General features: G+C 41.1%; 1 protein-coding gene across 4 annotated transcripts in view; it reads left to right on the top strand.

Moving 5' to 3' along the window:
- Positions 1-4,042: 4,042 nt before the first annotated feature.
- The window catches only part of CA10 (carbonic anhydrase 10), a 194,117-nt gene continuing 178,493 nt past the window's right edge, over positions 4,043-19,666 (top strand). For 2 of the 4 annotated variants that reach the window (XM_059864374.1, XM_059864372.1), the window contains exons 1-3: positions 4,043-4,329; positions 5,010-5,158; positions 5,419-5,506. In XM_059864374.1, the coding sequence (XP_059720357.1) occupies positions 5,432-5,506 (75 nt within the window). In that variant the 5' untranslated portion in view covers positions 4,043-4,329; positions 5,010-5,158; positions 5,419-5,431. Of the gene's footprint in view, positions 4,330-5,009; positions 5,507-19,666 lie in introns of all 4 variants that reach the window. The other 2 variants (XM_059864373.1, XM_059864371.1) reach the window with 2 other exon arrangements.

Raw genomic sequence — 19,666 nt, 5'->3', positions numbered from 1 at the left:
TCTTAACCTCTGAACCAAGGAATTACTTAAGCATTTTTGTAATTTGAGTGGAGCTACCTAAAAGCTTAAAATGAGACATGTGACTAAGAGGGCTGAGCTCAGACACAGACAAAAAACTCAAAAGTTCTTCCATCATCCCTGCCATGGGGCCAGAAGCCCCTGGGACAGGGGGAAATCAAGAAAGAGTGGGAACTGCTCCAGCACTGCCAACTTAATTGCTGGAAACACGCCAGAATCTTTAATCAACTTCAATAGAAGGCCCTTGCAGATGGGACAGCATTGAGCCAGGGAATGTGCAGGAAAACTACAGTACCTGACTGGGGGAACCTTCAGCAGGGCAGGAGTGAGGAATGGCAACAACCTCTTCCAGTGACACAGGGGAAGCCACAGTTCAATCTATTTTGCCCAGAAGCTCCTCAGTTCAGAATAATTTCTTCAACTGATCTTTCCCGATCCAAGCTAATTTTGAGTCAAATATTTGAGTCAAGCGCTGGCTCCTCCGAGCAGGTAAGAACCTGTGTTATATTAGTATAAAAAACCTTTCAGCTTGTGGAGTTACTAAATACCTTTTAAACTCTGTTTACAGAGCTAAAAAGGTGTTTCTATGTAAATCTGGCCTGAAGAAACTTGGGTGTCCAGCTTGTAACTAATATATTGAATGCTTCTAAGCTGCCAGAAGTCCCAGCCGAAAATCTGAGGTAGTAAAATCCTCACAATTGAACTACACAAACATGCTTCAGAGACCTGTCTGAATCCACTTTGCAGTAATTTTAACTTCCAGACATGAGTAGTCAGTCCAATGACTCCAGTACAGCTTAAAGGTTGCCAAGATTAAGTTTAAGAAGTTTAGCCAACTGTATAAATAGAAATGGAATTCAAATAAGGACAGTAAATATCAACTCCCTTCATTTTAGTGAGCTACAGGAGTTTTGAATGGAAACACCTACAATTAAAAAAATGGGTTCTGCAGCCAGAATTTTTGTCTATTTGGAATGACCCTGCAATGTACACAGCAGAGAGATGTTCTGCTCCTGTCTCAAATACACCCTTCTATATTAAACCGTTTCCCTTGGGATCAAACAGGCTATGCCAAATTCTGCAGTGAAAGCATGATCCAAACATCATCTCAGTCTGCAGAAATATTCCAATTGATTTCAGTGGGCTTTAGAACAGGCCCATATTGGCATCTATTCTACGTTATTGAACTAAGTTTTCCTGTGGAGCTGCAGGAGCCAATATGGGCATAATGACTTCAAAACCAAGCATGAAGGCCACTGCCAGTCAAATCACAACCCAGCGAGGAAGTGACAGCAAAATTAATTCATTATTATTTATCTAGATTTAAAAAAATCTCCAGTTTCCAATTTCACTACTGTGTTTTCAAGGTGAAGGAAACTTCCAAGTTGCCTTTGATCCTTCACAGATTTTTTCAGTCTGAGTCATGAACTACTTGTTTATCAGGCAATTGAAACAATTATAAGGTTTGCACAAGGATGATAAGCTTACTAAAAACATGCACAAAATTTAATATATTTGGGAATTTTGGCTATCTGCTAGCAGCCAGCATCAACTACCTAATTTTTTCTGCCACTAAACTCATATTAAAGTCCAACTGATCATCAGTAGGAATTAAACATGAGCTTGCCCTTAGGATTTGGCATTCTCTCATCACCAATTCAGTTTTTTGCTGACCTAGTGTTCGATGAAAGCAATCAGCTCAAAATGGGGGGGTGGTGGTGGTGGTGGTAGGCAGGTCCGTGGGTTGCGGCCGCCACTCCCAGCAGAGGCTCAGAAGATGCGATATGTGCAGCTCTGACCCCTAGGAGCACAGCGGACTATCCTGTCCCCGTAAAGACAGTGAAAGTATACTCACAGTTCTCAATTAAAGTTGTAGGTCCAGGGGGTCGTGAGTCCGACTGACTTCGTTTAGTCAGGGCGATGAGTGACCGAGGTTCTCAGTGTCTCTGCCGGTTTCGGACCTCGCCCCTGCTGTTCAAACACCCCCCCCTGACCTCTCAATTCTGCTTTGGCTCGTCTCTTTTGGGGTATTTTCCAGGATTTGGTGGGGTTCTTGTCTCAATGCAGTCTGGGGTTTGAGATAAATTTGCATGTCTCCTGAGATGCAAATTCGCCTCCCTCCCCACCGTCGGGGGGGTGGTGGGGTGGTGGGGTGGGGGGTGTCATCCTCTTGGCAGCAGGCAAGGGTGGTACTGAAAAAGAGAATTCTCCACGAAAGAGAGTTAAAGGACGATACTCAACGATACTCAACAAGCGATTACAACATTTTACTAACAAAAGAACTCCTGGCCAGCAATCAGCTCCCAGCCCAACTCTAAACTTCTGCAGCTTCTTCTCTTAAAAAAACGGGTAACTCTTTTTTTACTCATAACAGTCAACACACCCTTTTACAACAGGTCATCTCACTTGCTTGAGACAGTTATTTCCCCACAGGTAATGCCATAATTTCAAGGAGACTAGTTTGGGAATTAGGATGACTATATAAATATAAAAGACAAGGTCTCTGTGGGGATTTATTATGTTCTAGATCGGGGTGTTATTGTAACAAATTATTTGTGAAAACCCAAAAGATTATTCACAGCCAAATCCATGGAAAACATTAATCTGTTTGAGTAAAGGAGTTTAGTAAACATCAATGGAAATCTTTACGGAGCATTTCCTAGGTGTGCTTCCATACATCTAGACTAGAGATAGATTAATGCTACTCAAACCTTCTATGATCCCAGAAGAGGAGATATTAATCTCATTTTTAATACGGTCTAAAGAAGAAAATTGCAGAGAATACTTAAGTACTAAAATGATACTCAGCAATCTGCAAACCTGTCAGGGAAAGGATTTCCTCCTGCTGTACAGCCCCACTGTTTAACAAAAGTCCATCAATATATATGAGAATTCTTGTCCATAAACCTTGAATGACAATGCCTCATGTCTAGTCTTACTGTTCTCACTGGGCAGATAATAGCAATTAATTTGATAGAATCCTGAGTCTCTTTGTAATCCATAAAACGACATGGAGTAAACATCAGCAGAGACTGCTGCAGTGCAAAGAGCACTTGCACTACCCTGGAAACCAGCAAAATGAACACAAGCATCACACTGACTACTAAGAACCTGCAGTCTATTTCTTCCTTTTAAAATAGTGATGATTTTGTCCCATCCATTTGCTCTGAAGCACTCAAGGATTTCTTGATCTACCACAATTAAATACCATCAGATATATTTGAAACCTGGGAGTTCCACACGTTTCTCAGAGACTATGGAAATAACGTAGCCCTGTAGTTTCTTCTCTTCAAGATGGTTTCCTTCCTGATTCAGAGATCCAGGCATCCTCCTTTTGCTAGAATCCACAGAAAGGTGCATTTTACAAGTATGCCCTTGTTTGCCCCAAGCATGCCGAGGTTTGAGGACTGTTTTCAACCCATTCTGCATGCACCCCCGCTGGAGGGTTTGTAATATGACCTCTGCACACCTGCCAAGAGCTGGGAGATCAGTTTGATGCCCAAAGCATCTTTCTCCCTCCCCCTTCCCTCTGCCTTGCAGTGATCATCGAAGGCATCCGCAGTCGAAGCGGTTGCACCTTCTCACACCTGCTCTGAGCCCCTGTCCCCTCCCTTCTTCCACGACAGCCCGAGCTATCCCGCCGGGCGGCGCGACCCGGGGCAGCCCCGCGCACCACCTCAGCCCACGGCCCTCTGCCTCTGACAGCGCTGCCTTGCTGTGCCCAATTCCCCCATCCGCAGCCAGGCAACCAGGCTCTCCCCGCGCCAGGTGCGCCCCTTTTTAATTTTTTGGTTTTTTTCCCTGGGGTAGCGGGGTGAGCAAAATCAAATTGGCCGTACATTTAAACACAAGTGAGCAACATCCTCTGGAATGCAGAAGACAGCCCTGCGAGCCGGGAGCCCGAGGGCGGTCGGGCGGACGTGCGGGCTCCCCTTCCGCCCCCACTCCGGCGGGCCCGGTCCAGGCGCAGAGCGGCCTCGCCGTCGCCGCCCGCGCAGGCACCGCCTCCGCGGCGGAGCGCGCCCCGCAGCCCGCGCCCGTGCGCGCCGCCGCCCCAGCCCCGCCGTGCCCGCTGCTGCCGTTCGCGGCCCCCGCAGTACCGGCTGCAGCTCGGGGACATGGCGGAGTAGCCGTGGTCCGGGGAGCAGGGGGAGTTCCGAGCAGCTATGGTACTTCCCGACAGCTGAGGTGGAGGTAGGCGGTGGCAGCCGACGGCTCGCAGCTTGACCTCGATATTTGTTTTTGGGACTGCAGGCTGGAGCGGCACGTTCGGTGAGCTGGGAGAGATAAGAACTAGGAGGATATCTGGGGGTAAGTGTGGGATTGCCCCAAAACTGGAGCTTTTTTTTGTTTTGTTTTGTTTTTGTTTTTGTTTTTGTGGCCGGGGGGAGAGAGGGGAAGCTATGCAGAACTGTTGTACCCGGGGAATGCTATCAGATATGCACTGCAGCGCAGGCACTTCGCTAACTCTCGCTTGGAGCCTCCTGGTGCCCTCCCGTCACCAGCCCGACAGAAGTTTGGGTCTGAATCTCTTTTCCTGCTTATTTAAATAAGTTTTAAAATCCCGGCGTCTTCAGCCAAGCAGCCGGGCGATGTACACAAGCCGCACTTGATGCGGACTCCGCACTTGTGCCGTTCTCAATGGGGGGACACATACGCATACACACACACACACACACACACGCGTACACATACACACATACACACGCATCCCTCCTCCGCTGCCATACAGCAGCCCTCCTCCGCTGCTATACAGCCCCGTTCTCACTTGCGGGGGGCTGCGGGGGTGCATCCCGGTGCAGGGCGCTCGGTGCGCGGGGCAAGCCCGACCCCTGCAGTCGCGTGGCGGAGCCGCCGCGGCGCGCCGGGATTGCGGCGGGGCTGCGGGGAGCCGGGGCTGCGGGGCCGGGGAGCCGGGGCTGCGCGCTCCGAGCGCGCCGGGGATGGCGGGGCTTGCAGCCGGTATTAATCTCTTTCCGCTCATTCTGTAGCAGCAGCAACAGGAGGGGAATCCCCCTCCCTCCGCCGCCTCCTTGCCCGGCATGTCGGCAGTGCCCCGCTGAGACGTGCAGAGTTTTGGGGTTAATTTGCGCCTGACCGTCCCTGGAATAGAGACTCCCCGGATATCGGATCTGTTGGGGTTTGTTGTCTATGTCTTGTTTGGAAATCTGGTGGAATTTTTTTCTCGCTCGAGGAGGAAGAGCCCAGTGTTGGCAGTTGGCTTCGTGGTCTTTTTTTGGACGGCGAAGGAAGGGAAGGGATCTCACTTGAGCCCTGCGGAGAGAAAGCTCGGACATGTGTTGTCAGCACATCTGGGGAATACAGTCTGCAAGTCTGAAAGGAAATTTGCTGGGATCGTTCAAACTGCGATATTGATCTTTGTTATTTTTTTTCACCGAGGGATGCACTTGGCATGAGAATCAGAGGATGGAAATTGTTTGGGAGGTGCTTTTTCTTCTGCAAGCGAATTTCATCGTCTGCATTTCAGGTATGCAGCAAGCACAGAAAGGGCAAGGGAGTAGGGCAGATACCATACAGGGTTCCCAGGTGTCCCCTTTTTAAGGGGCAAGAGGAACAGTTTAACCCAGGTCAAAACTGTAGTTGAAAAATCCATGAATTATGTACTGTGAGTGGGTTATGGCAGAAATTGACTCTCATCACTTCCCTCTCCCCCTTAATTCCAATACGTGTGTCTTAATTATCATTCATTGGTTGCAGCAGACAATATGGTGTACTGATAAAGGAGATGCTTATAATTCCCAGTGTACCTGATTGTGATAATTATTTGCAATATTGCCATGATCCCAGAATTTCATATCTCTTGTAGCTCTTAAACTTGGCTGATGTGCAGATCCTGAAGGGTTTGTGGTTTGTTGATGGAGTTGTCATGTTCTGGTGCCACAATTCAGGCTCTGCAAATGGAGGGATAACAGTAAAGTGTGTCTGCTTTTAAAATGAGCTTTACTGTGTCTGTGCTATGAAAATTAATTTTTTTCTTAAAAAAAAAAAAGCCCGATTCACGGAGCCTCTGTGCTGGCTGGGATTTACAGCTTTATTTTAAGCTTGCAAAGATTGCTCTCCCTTCAATATGTAGAAAGTCAGGTCATTTCAGTTGTCACCAGAGCTCGTCCAATTAATGAATAGACATGGCTAGTTGCCTAGCATAAAGGATTTGAACAATTTATTCTTGGGGAAAACACTCTCATTGACTGCAAAAGCCCTAGCTCTTGTGTTAATTTGTCATGTTGGTCATGCTAGAATAATTACATTCCGGGAGGCAGAACTAGTGAGGTGGCCAGTTTTCTAGTTCAGGACACTTCAGGGAACCCCATGGGCGTGCAGGCTACCTGCATCTCCCACTGCTCCACTTCCCACAGCCTGCCTCTGCCCTCTAGCCATTGCATAAGTCCAGAAATGGGAACACAAGCAGCACAAGCAAGGCGCTGCTGGAGGGAGATCCAGGGTCCTGGTGGCCATCTCAGTGTTCAGCCTGGATGTCCGTAGGGAGAGGCAGCTCCAAAGCTCTCCTGGGACCATGCAGATATTGACCTGGGCTGTGTCCCAGCCACAGCCCCAAGGCAGCAGCACCTGCAGCATCTCCCTTGGAAGCTGTGAGCCCCACTGCGCTTCCTGCAGCACCTCCCAGTTTATTTACTCCTCCAGCCCCTGGGCTGGGCATGCATGAATATTGGGGGCTCAGCATCCCTGTTAATTTGTCCTGCCTGCACCTGCCCCAAAGCTCCTTTATTCCTGAGAAAATAACATCGCTGTCAGCCCACAGTGTGCGTCAGCCTTCCTTTTATCCCCACAGACTGGCACCATCTGCCACCAGGCACCCGGGTGACACTGCCAGCACCCCAGGCTGACCTTCCACTTGTTCCCATTGGTACCATCAGAAAAATTCGCTCTCTCGCTTTTTAGAAGGGCAAAACCTGCTGCCTCTTGTCATTGAAATCTCACACTTAACTATTTAGCTCAGTGGGATGTGCCACCTGTCCAGTGCTCCTCAAATCAGGTACTTTTTAATGTACCACAATGAGAATAGCAAACTGCAGCTCAGCGCTCTCTTGGCCATTGTGACAGTAATATCCTGAGACAGAAAGAATCTGTCCCATTCTGTGCAGCTACTTATGCCATGAATTTAGCTGTCAGTGTTCCTTGAGCTCCCGCTCTCCTTTCCTCTTCAGGGGAGCCCACGCTTCTGAACCAGTGGGATCAGTCCTGCAGGGTCTCCCATCGCTCTCCATCTCCCTCTAGCACTAATACCTGATACTGTACACTTACCATGTCTGCTTGCTTTTTCTGTTTCTTTCTTCTTTTTTTTTTTTTGGAAGGAATAAAGGGAGTAAGTGAATGGTGGGATGCCTCTGCCACATAGTTAAGGCTGTGGTTTCAGATAATTTTGACCACACAGAGGATGTATATATGCTTCAGTGTTGTTCTCTTTTTTTTTTTTTCCTGGGGATTTTGTTTGGTTTTTTTTTCAGGAATCCTCACTATCTGTCATCTTAGTAAGAAGGATTAAGATCTGTAGATATCTGAGTGGAACTAATGCTCTGCATGTTGCCTCTGCCATCCTTTTTACACTGGGTTTTGTAGCAAATTATCTAGCTGTAATGTCTGGATAACAGTGCAAGTAGGAGATGTCATGAAGCCTGTTAAGGGATTGCCTCAGCACAAGATTGCAGATTGTATTTTAGCACTTCAGCACTGGTCATTCATTCAACATGTTACTTAAAAGACCCACTAGTTGAGTGCTAGTGCTGCAAATTACTGGAATGTGAATTAAGAAGTGTGGCAGTATTTTCTTTTTTTTTTTTCATTCTTACTCATTCAGTTGTTTCAGCAGTGAAGACTCAAGACAGGTCTGCTGTACATGGATCTTTCCTGAACATTAGCAAATGCTTGATTCAGTGTCTGTTTAAACCTGTGATCTTCCTCCTGATAATTCCAGTGGTTATTTGGATTAGGGCCTATTAGGAGCTACTCTTCAAAGGGATAATGTCACTCACTGAATCGAACACTGTTAAATTCTTCAATCATTATTAATAAACTTAATAAACACAGGTTCAGTGTTATCTCTTTTGCTGTGTATTTATATAGCATTTAAGTATAAATTATGCTGAATGTAGCACTTGTGCCGTGTTTCTTATTTAGAATAAGTAATGATGAAGGGTATACAGTTGGCTCTTTGGTATCTTACATTCATGAATTTCTTGAAGACTTAGTATATGGAAAGTAATGTAATCTACTAAAAAGAGGTGTATGTATATTTTCAAAATATTTTATACTAAAATTTTTTTAAGAGTCAGTTACTTGTGTGTATGAGAGATTGATTGTTTTGGAAGAAATTATACTGAGATTTAGAAATTGTTGGGTTTTTTTTTAATTACTGGCTCTTTCATGTGTTTGGGAAATAAATTATCTGTGAACTTTGGGAAAAATATTTTTATTTTCTTGACATACTGAATTAAGGCTTCTGCTACTTGGAATTGCTTGTTTGAAAAGAGAATCGTTTCCTTGTGCGTACAAATGCAAAATACAAACATGCTGAAGGACCATAAAAACCATTTATGTCCTTTAGACAGAAATGAAAGCCCTTGCTTTCCTTCAAAGTCATATTTAGTCCTTTGAGCTGTAGTTTCTGAGAAGAATAGTCATTATTTGTATTACAACTTTTGACGTTTTGTCCTTTTAATGATACTGTTCAGCATAGAAGGAGCGCAGAGAAAAGGAAGTGAAGATGTCCTGTAGACAGAATGCTGGAATAAGCCCTCACTAGATGTTGTTCCTTTGAAGATGCAGATACTCTTGGCACAGGAATTACACTGCTTACATTCAAAGAAGATAGTAGTCGTTGTATGATGTCCAGAATTTCCTTCCTGAGTAATAATACTACCAAATATGAACTAGCATCAGTGTTCTCAGGTGGCTGTCGCCTTTGCTTACACAATAATTTGTATGAGCCATAAGGAAGGTTTTTTTGTGAATTTAAATATTAACAATCGATTTCAAGAAAAAAAAATGAGGAAGTTGTTTTCAAAACTTTGCAGGATTCTTGGTTAAATAAGGAAATGAAGTTGTTGTGTGAAGTTGTTAAGAAGATTTCCATGTACGTTTTCTGCTAATACATCAACAAAATGTTTTCTAAAACCTTCATGGTCAACATATTTGTGCCTTCCTATGAACTGATATACTACCTGTTCTTGGTTTGGCTTCTGGGAACTAATATGGATGAAAGCTGTCTTGTTATTTGGAAGTATTTTCATCCTTTGCCATGCTGTCAAGGCACATGGTGCCAAATCCCTTTTATGATGCAACTTCTGTGGCCTATTTGGCAGCACACAAGTGCCATAAATCGTGTATGGTGAACAGCTGAGATGGTGTAAAAAACCCTTCATCTATCCAGGAATTCCACTGTGTATTGAGCATCTGATATGACATCTCCTGGCACTGAGGACTAGAGGTGGATTTGGAGCACAATCGCTCCTTATTTTCTGTCTTGCAGCTTCTGCAGTCTCTGAGCTCTTATTACCTGGCATAACACAGAGATGCCCTATAGGAACTCTAAATTATGCCAGGGCTGGAATTACCTGTGGAATCATGGTTTGTAAAGTCTGATAACTCTTCTTCTCATAGCATTATATAACCTGAGATAATTCAAACAGAAGTATTCTTGTAGACAAGAAGAATATCAAAGCTCTGATGTTCAGCATTAGAACAGTGAATGGTTCATTATATTAGGACAAAAATGTTTAAACCGTGTTAATTATCCTCAAATAGTGTCACAGAAATAGCTTTTTCTGTCACTTTTTAAAGTAATATATGTAATATTCTAGGGGAAGGAATTACTCATAGCACATACATACATATATACACACACACATACAAAAGTGAGCACTAGGCATAAAGGAAGGTGTAACAAGCATTGGGTTTCTGGTAACTAAGAATTTTACCCATTGCAGTATTTTTTCCTGCTTTAATACCCTCTCCAGAGCCTCATGTCTGTGGGTAAACCTTCATGCCTCTGTGGAGTTTGTTGGTGATACTGAAAATCCTCATGGATTCAGTCTGTCTGCTCACATTCACAGAATGGAGGGACCATAGGTTGGATCCAGAGACTCTCAGTTCCTCAGCTCTGGAATGCATTCTCACTTTAGTGATTTTTTTTCTCCACTTTCTCAAACGGTGTGAAGATGTTTCTGCTTGAAAATTCTATGGAAATAGCCTTTGTAGTCCTCTGTAAATGTATGCTTTTACCTATTTTTTTGTTCATGTCTTGTATTTTTTATCATTTTATTTATTTTTATTGTTAGTTTTACAACTAGAGCGTGACCAGATAGGCACTAAAATGCTGGAACAACTCATGTATTTTTAGCTTATGTTAAGGTAATAGAAGGGAATGTTTATGAATAGCTTTTGCACATATTATGCGGAACTGTTTTCCATCCAATAATCTGGTGGAAAGAAACTGGTTATTGTTGCTATTCTTTTCCAAGTCTCAGTGATGTAGAAACCCAGTTTTCAGACCTCTTCACTTTGTTGTGTTGCCTCATTGTAATCCAATTGAACTAGATACCAAGCCTCCAAGATAAAATTATTAGAACAAGGAATCAAACCCCACTCAAATTAAGTGCTCTCAATTTAAGGATGCTCTTTAAAATGCAACTGAGGCTATCAGGAAGTTTTGCCCTTGACATTTTTGGAAAGTTCTCAGTTTTTAATTCTACAACAGCTAGATTTTAAATATAGCAAGGATTGAAATGGGTTTCCATTTGCATTTTGAATATTCTTTGCATATGAATGAACAAGGAATTCCTGCTTTCTCTAAAAGATTGGTTTTTTCTCTGTTGCTGTTGGTCAAAGTATCACTTTCTTTCTTGGTTGAAAGGTGGTAATTCAGCTGAGGAGGAAGTTGTTGTTTTCATGTTGCTGATTGTTTATTACTAAACTTAACATGGCAAAGACTGAAGGGGATGATTGGCCCATCTGGACTGTTAATAGAGAACTATATAAAACTGTTCCATCACGATCTCATTACCAGCTCAAGCAGAAGATGAAACTAGATGACAGTTATGGACAATACTGAAATACTGTGATAAATGTTATTTTGCTCCTGTCTTTTTTTTATCTTTTCTGCACACCATGTTGGGAGGAATAGGAAATAGGGATCAAATTGTAATTGACTTGTTTGGAGGCAACACTGTACAATGGGACTGCATGTCCACTGTAATGCAATCAGAAAGTACAATTAGCAAAAAAAATTGCACAGTGGTAAATTAATTGAAACATTATTTGTAAATAAATGGGAGATAATTTTTTTCAAAGGATAATAATCTGGCATTTGAGAGAGGGCAGGCTTTACAGCCAAACCTATTTACAGTTGAATTCAAAGTAGTAGAGTATTTTATTGCTGGTTTTAACCATTGATAGTTTAAAAGCTGCCAAGGGTCTTTTAATGGAATTTCTTGGAGATAAAATTGTAAGTTATTATTGTCTTGAAAATAGAGGGCTGAAACATGGTAGACCTATATCCTGTGTGGTGCCTTTCTGGTGATGTAGTGCCTCATTGATGCTCATGGGTTTTCTTAAGTGCAAACTTCCAATTTGCCAATATGGCAGAATTTGTCGTGTAGTGCTTAGCAGGTGACAGTTGCGGTAAATGTAACTTATATTTACATCCACCCTAAAAGTCCTTGCAACTCCCAAAAATGTTATAAAGGGCTTTGGTGCTACTGAGACTTGGGCCTTAAAAATTGAACTGTCAACAATGAGAAAAGCTTTAGATGGCAGGTGTCTGTCCTCCTGTAGACCGCCAGGTAAAGCCCCTCAGGATCACAGCCCTAAAATACTTAATTTACTTGTACTCATCTTGGAAAATGGAAGTTGATCCATTTCCACATACATTGCATTCTGAAATCAGTGGTCAGAACTAAAGAAATACTTTCATTGTCAGATGTATGTTTCTACATGAAAACATTTCTGCTTTGAATTAATGAATCTGTAACATTTGTATTTCTGTAGTAAAAACAGCCTTAAACTTAAATGCCCCACAGTTTTTAACTTTTCTGATATTGTTGCCAGAAAAATACCACAGCAGCTGTAAGCCACAAATAACTAATTAGGATGTACTTTTTAGAAAAGTACTAAAATAAGTATATGGTCTTCTTTCCTCCTTTTATCATTAGTCCTTAACTTGGTCAAGCTTTAAGTATGGAATAGAAAGAATTGTGCACTGAGTTGACCAAAGTGGCTTCTAAACACATGCATGGGGGAGGCAGCTAAGCAACGTTATCCTTTTTTTTTTCCCCCTCTAAATGTGTTGACATCTCTGTTTTGGAAATAGCATTTGAATAGATGAATTTAGAGGGAAACATGGTTTCTGAAAAATCGTCCTCTTGTCATTTTTGTGGGTTGTTTCCAATTTAAGTTCCTTCCTGCTGTTAACTACTATACAGCCGTGTTCTGCTTCAGGAATAATCCTAAGAGGATTTTTTGCTTTGCCAGCAGGACTCCTATTCATTATTAATGCTAAAAGAAAAAGATAATGAGTGCCAGTGAAGGGTCTTTTTTACGTGTGACCATGGAAAACAAGTGTTTGACCTGATGTTGAAGTGGCTATGTCCTCCAGCAAACCCTACCATTCCCAGTAGGATGGTGTTTGGGTAGCTAAGGGAGCAGGTCAGGAAGGGTTCCTGCTGCCACAGCTGAAGCTTCTTTGGCAATTTGACATTCCTGGGCTGCTAGAAAAAGCATTAACTTCCATTTGCCATCATGGCAGAGAAAAGAAACTTCAGGAAAGAGGTGGTGCTAAAAATGTATACCTTCTGGTAAAAAAAGGATCACAGTAGTGTTCCTGGGAGTGAAATTTTATGCAGAACGAGCTCTTTGTTTCCACATCAGTGGAATGCCACATGACTTTGAGTTGAGGACTGCTATTTCCCACGTGGGAAGTGGCAGTTATGGAAGGAAAGGGCTGCTGCTGCTGGAAGGGAAAAGTGTTTGAGTGACCCTATGATTGTCCCCACTGCTGGAAAGAAAAGGAGTTTAACTGACCCTATGCTGGTCTTAATCCTGCTTCTGGGGTGTGTGTAAATACTGACAGGAGAGTTCTCTGAAAAGGACTGCTTGTCTTGGTTTTTCTAAGAATGAAAGGTATGAATGAAGGAGCTGTGCATTACATTTCAGTTTAAAAAAAATTAAAAATAGTTTTGGTGTCAGAACTTGGAGAAGTTTGCAGGGAATACACAGTATTGGCCACACTTTCACAGATGGAAAAGTTGAGGTAAAATGTCACGTGGAAACTCAGTCAGCAAGACCTTAAGTAGTTGCAGTCCATTTTCACTCTCATTTCTGCCTTGTAACACAAGGATTGCCCTTAGCCTGTGTTTCTGGTCAGGGTTTGGGGCTGGATCACCTCATTGAGTGCAGAGTCACAGAAGGGCCCTAGTGTGTCCCCTCACGGGCTGGATCCTCCTCTCTTTGCCTTTTTTCTCCTCATCATACATGCAGTGAAGTTATTGTGAGAAACAGTTATGGTATACATAAGAATTAAATCAGTTGGAATTAAATTGGTTTCCAGGAGTTAGCATGATATTAAGGAAAAAATCAGATCCAGACAAGGTTCCTCCATAAATGTGTGTTATTTAAATTCTGTTTAAATTACTAAGATTCACTCTGTTGGCCTTTTTCTTGTTCTATTTGGGCTGTGAGTAACGAGTGGGTTCCTCCAAGTGCAGCACTTTGCTGCCTCGTGTTTCACATCCCCTCAATGTGGGTGTAGGTGACAACACACAGTAAAGGGCACCAGAGATTTTGGTCCTAAATTTTCTCTCTGAAATTTGCTTTTAGCAGCCCAACAGGTTCCTTTCTGTACTGCTGGAATTCTTGGATATACTGTGAACACGTATGTGAATTTGTTTTGAGGGTGAAACCTCACCCCAGGGCATTTTGCCCATCATGTCTAACTCCTCCCGTTTTTTATTTTGCATTATAATCATCTGGATTCAACATTTGTGGTGTTTTGGGATATTTTTTTCCCACATTCATATTTATAAGCATTATCTTATTGTCATACTGGTTTTTGTACCTGCTAGAAAATGAAGTAATCTGTAAGGACTCCACAGTCTCCTCTTGCTTGCCCAGACAATCCTGAGGGTACTGTGTGGCAGTAATTCCAGCTGGAATTTCAAGTTATCTGCAGATGCATAAGTTTTTATCTTCAGTAGCCCCTCCTAGAACTCTCTTCAAATTGTTAACAATTCATCTGTGCCAGTCTGTAATTGTGCCTTTGCTTTAGAGTCACAGGTGTTTAGCTCACTGTGAAACAGGATGGAAAATACAGTAATAAATAATATGATTTATTTTATTAGGTACCATAAGTATAAAATCTGAAACCCGAGTCATCCTCTTTACATTTTATTTTGATACGTAACAGCCAGATTCAGCAAAATGCAAAACTTAAAAGACATGCTTTGGTGTTCTGCTGAATCTGAGTCTAAACATGTAATTGTATAAGACAACTTAGATTAAGAATGTGCTGAAGTGCTTTGCTGAAGCAAAGAGTAGCAGTGGTGTACTACATAAATAATACAAAATCTTAGGAAAAGCCCAGCTAAGATGAGCAAAAATTTTCATAATCTCTCTTTAAATTCTAGAGTTGTATAGAAAATAGGTTTTTATCTGGGTAAAATAATCTCAGTTCTTATGTGGTAAAGCAAAGATGCAGGCTTTTCTAGGGTGATGAACATAGCAAGAGAAACTGTACAATCAGAATTCATATAAACTGGATTGTATTTTGTTAATTCTCACTGCATGGATGCCCTGAAAGAAACAAACACCATCTTCCACAATAGTAAACACAAACCAGAAGACTAAAAAGTGGAATTACAAGAGGTAAATTGTAATATGCAGTGGTTTTTATATGTGAGTTTCAGTTCCACTTTCTTCCCAGCATCGATTTTAATTTTCCCTTGATTTGACCTCAAGTCCTGTTATAAAGAGGACATCAATGGAATGGGAACTGACCTGTGGACCAGGTGGTACCTCCAGAGGAGTTTGGGACACCTTACTCTAGTTCTGTGCAAGCAGCTGGCAGAATTTAGATTGGATAGGCAGAGTTTAGTCAGACTGAGAGAAAACTGAGGGGAAAATGTAAAATACTTGAGGGTCTGTTCCTCTGTCTGGGACCAAGCAAGGCAAACCTGTCCTGTCTTCTGCTAGTGGCACATTCTGAGTCTATGTCAGCAGAAAAGTTTCTCATGTTTGAAGTGAGGTAAGGCTCATTTATAGTATTATGAATACATTTCTACCAAACACAAAAAAGTTTTGTACTATTTACAAAAACAGCTGGACGTCTCTGCAATACATTTACATCATATTTATGTATTTGGATTATATCTACTAAAAGGCACAGAGCTTGCAGATTTTCTCCTTTCTCTCCTCCAGCCCTTGTCCTACTTTGGTGCTACTTAATGCTTCACAAACAGCAGCAAGTAACTCTCAGAACCTTTTTAGTTCCCTGCTCTATGTAACTGGGACCTTCTGTGTCTGCTGTGGTTTTATGTTTTTAAAAATTTATTTACTTTGCAGTAATAAGAGTGTTTCTGACTACAAGGTAGTCAGCATCTTACTTTTAATGCTCCTGAAAAGGAACCTGTGGCTCAGATTTCAGGCCACAGGAAGCAACAGTTGAATTCTAATCCTTTTTGCAAGATGTCTCTTTCAATGGCTTCTTTACTGATACCCTGATAACTGTTGTGGAGGATTAAATGATGAAATGTGTCTGGATCGCTTAATATTGTCACATTACTGGTAATTTGAACTGATTCTAGTCACTGAATACTCCAGAAGTTAATACCTTTGAAATAAATAATTCTAATATTTAAAACCAGAGGATATGATGTAATACTAGTGCATTATTTTTAAAACTCGAGTTTTTTGGATGTAACTTTAACTGATATTATATAAACTGTACAGAAATAATCTCCTGGCATTTGCCTAGGATGACAGTCATCAATTCCTACATGTTTATTTAAAATCTTGTGTAGAAAATGAGTATTTGTTTTTGACAATTTTGTGTTGTATATTTTTCCAGGAAAGAAAGAAATCTTTGCTAATGTAGGCTGAAATGAAATGCAAAATAAAATCTTCAAAATCAGCTGTTAATTCTGGGAGGTAGTGTGCAGAGGAATTACTCTGCCATAAATGTTTGTCTAGAGTTTAGTTAAACATTAAGCAGAGGTCCCTTGGTAAATAGTCCCATTGAAAAGGTGCTGTGACCTCTGCAGTGGGGATGAAGATATGGGAGAGGACCTGGCTCAGGAGCTTTACTAGTCACATGTCAGAATGATTTTCACTTTGGTTATTGCTGGATTAAAATTGAGGCTGCAGAGATTAATGGTCTGTTGTTACTAATCCATTAAGCCTCTGTTCCTAGATCTTTTTTTAATTGACAGAACCTATAGATTGTTAAGTAACTGAGAGATATGGATTTGTAACAGTTTAAACTGTCTTTCTTCATGTTTGGTGTTAGCAGTATCTTAATATTTATTGCTCTTTGAGACTGATCTTGGCTGTTCTTGAATGGAAGTGAACTTTATGCTTCTTTATTTCCCCCATTCTATAACACAGTAAGAGTGTGTACCATTTCTAATAAATGTGGATGAAGAAAGTGTTATATTGTTTAGATATGAGCTGGCATTAGTAGAAGCTAAAATAAGAAGTTCAGAAATTAAATGTTGGTTTTACTTTGTGGTACAACTCTCCCTAACTGTTAAAACAGCCCCTATGTCCCTTCAGTATGTCTGCCATTAACAGGAGTGGTTGTCAACACAGATGGGTTTTACTGACATTTGAGGATGTGGCAAAAGTCAAACTGGCTGTTCAAGCTTTTGCAGAATTAGGTTTTCTAAACTAGCAGAGTATTTGGAGTGTCAGGGCCTAGGGCTTTTAGCAGAGATCTAGCACAGTGAGACAGAATGTCTGGACTTATTTTCAGTACTTCAGCAGGTATAAAAAAAATCTCCAGGTAAAAAACAATGTAGAAATTTTTAAAAACACCAAAGACACAGAGGAAAAAAATAATGAAACAAGTAATCTGTCTACTGAGATATGAGGTAATTTTGGACACTACCGTGCAGTGGTTTAGGGTTTCAGCAGGGGTCTGTAAATAAGAGTTTTAATAGATCGTCATCAATACAGTATGAGTCAGACAAAAGTTAGGGCAGAGGGAATAGACTGTGGAAGTAACCAGACTGGTTGTGGCTGGGAGAGTTTGAGGGCCATTTAATCTGTAGGAATGTCTTTGCCTGGGGCAGGGAGAAGGATGGAGTGCCTTGTATGTGTGTTTTGGACTTTATTTACCACCTCTATATGAAAGACTGAGAATTGGAAATTTTTTTGGCTTTTGTGTGTTTGCAGTTTGGTGCCATGCCCCATGCTAAAAATAAAATTAAAGAAAGAAGAAATTGATTTTTAATTCTAGAAGAGTGCAAAATACAGTCTTTCAAAAATTATTTCCTTTGATAAAAGGAGCTGAGTACCTGGTGCCTGGCAGAGTGGTGTGGGCATACGCAATGTCTGTGTGACATACAGAAGGGGTGTTTTATTTTTGTTTTGATTGAATAAATAATGTCAGTCGAAACAACAAGGTTTGGTGTTTAAATAAAGTTCAATGTGTCTCCTTAATAGGAAACACAGTTGAATTATCACCTAATTATATCTTGCTCTGAATGTGCTTTTGTTTCCTCTCTTTCTGTGATGAAACAAGCAATGGTTTTTTGCCTTTGTTTTCTCTGCAGAAGTTATGAAACAGAAGTATAGTTTTGTGTTTTAACTGCACTTGGAATAATCTGTTTGGAAAACGGAAGTAATGTCTTTGTAACTTGCATAAATTTATAACCCATTAAAATCACTTAAAAAAATGCATTTATGATTCAAATGGTCAGTATTTAGTAAAATTTGATGATTATTAAATTACTACGAATGTATTCTACATCTTTATACTAGCATACAGCAAGGTAATGTGCCTTTAACATTATAATTGACTTAAACTCTGCCAGGGAATTCCTGGGATTAAAATAAACCCTTTATCTCATGCAACCATCTTTGTTTCTGAACCCTGGTGACTTGGCTTATTCTTTTGCCTTCTGGTTATCTCAGTTAATAGTATGTCTTGATTAAGGATTGCAAGGCGCTTTTACATCTGTTCTTGTCACAAAGCTTTGTAGGATAAAGTAGGCCAAAGATAACTCATCATACAAAGTATGGACCTCCAGTTATGTCTTTCCCTACAGATTTAATATTGTGTCCAAATAAACCTGGGACTGTGGAAGTAAACCCAAAGCCCTTAAATGAATTTCTGGCAAGCTTTCTTGATGAAGAAGAAATTAATAATAAGAGACTGAAATGTATATGACTGGATGAAGAAAATGAAGGTTTTCTTCTATCAGCTATGAAGAAATATTGTTTTACTTTTTTGTATGGGCAATACTTTATGTAAATCAGCATAACTCAAAAAAGCTGTTATCGTTCATTAACAAAGTAGTGAGCCCAGAGTTTGGATCCTGCAGGTTCAGGTCCAAGGATGTGGCATTTTTCCAGGCATTTTGATGAGCCTCATATGCTCACTAGCTCTGTTAACCTGAATGTTTATTGCCTGGTTAAATCCAGGTTCAAGACTGACTTAAATATTGTAACTCTTGCAAAATAAAATGTAATCTGCTCATTTTTGGGAATTTTTTTTTATAGCAGTCATACATGGAAAACCCGATTATTGATGGTCCATTCTTCTAAAGCTTCTGCCATGTCGTGCAATTTTGGTATTCCTGGTTTTTTTCTCAGTTGCTCTTAGAGGCAATATTAACAGATGGTAGGCATTGCTCATTAAATCTGCATCTACACTTCTCCAAGAACTGCAAAAGATGTTGGGAAACAGACTATGTTACTGTAGTGATTGCTTAGAAGCCTGAAAATTACTGTGCTGTTCCTACGCAGTTTTCACTATCAGTGGATTTTGAGCTGTTGTTATAGACTATGAATACATTGATTCTAACTTAGCCAGGTATGTATATCCATCTCCCTCATTTTTTCCTTCTGCATCTGAAATGTATTTCCATTTTCCTGGTGGCCACTAGTAATGATTCTGCTCTCAAATCAGCCCTTTCTAAAATAGCCTTTTCTAGTGCTTTTTTCATTGGGGTATTAACATGCTATTTTAAACACCTTTTCTAATTGTCTTCAACAATGCAGAAATGGTGAGCCCCTAAATATGATATGAGATCCATACTGCCACTTAGAACTAAACAATTCTGTGAAAGGGATCATTAAACTCATCATAGACATCTTTTAAAAAAACCCCTGTTTTGAGACTGACAAAAGAACAAAAGCAAATCCTCACAGACTAAGTAAAATGTCTGTGTTTCTTCCATACTTGCAGTATTTGTGCTTTGGCAGTGTCATAGTCAACAGCTCTTCTCTTTAACCTAAATGACTTCTTGCTGGACATATACATATATAAAACATATATATCTGTAGCCTTCAGTGGCCCACCTCCATTTCCGTGTCACCTGCTTTTGCTTTGCCTTGAGGTCACTTCATAATGCTGAGCTCTTCTTGCTGTTCTGTCCCCAGCTGTGACACTTTGAGG

Source organism: Haemorhous mexicanus, chromosome 20 (genome assembly GCF_027477595.1).
Source record: "Haemorhous mexicanus isolate bHaeMex1 chromosome 20, bHaeMex1.pri, whole genome shotgun sequence".
NCBI lineage: Eukaryota > Metazoa > Chordata > Aves > Passeriformes > Fringillidae > Haemorhous > Haemorhous mexicanus.
The sequence above is the reverse complement of the archived record's forward strand: the minus strand, read 5'-3'. Positions and strand labels throughout refer to the sequence as shown.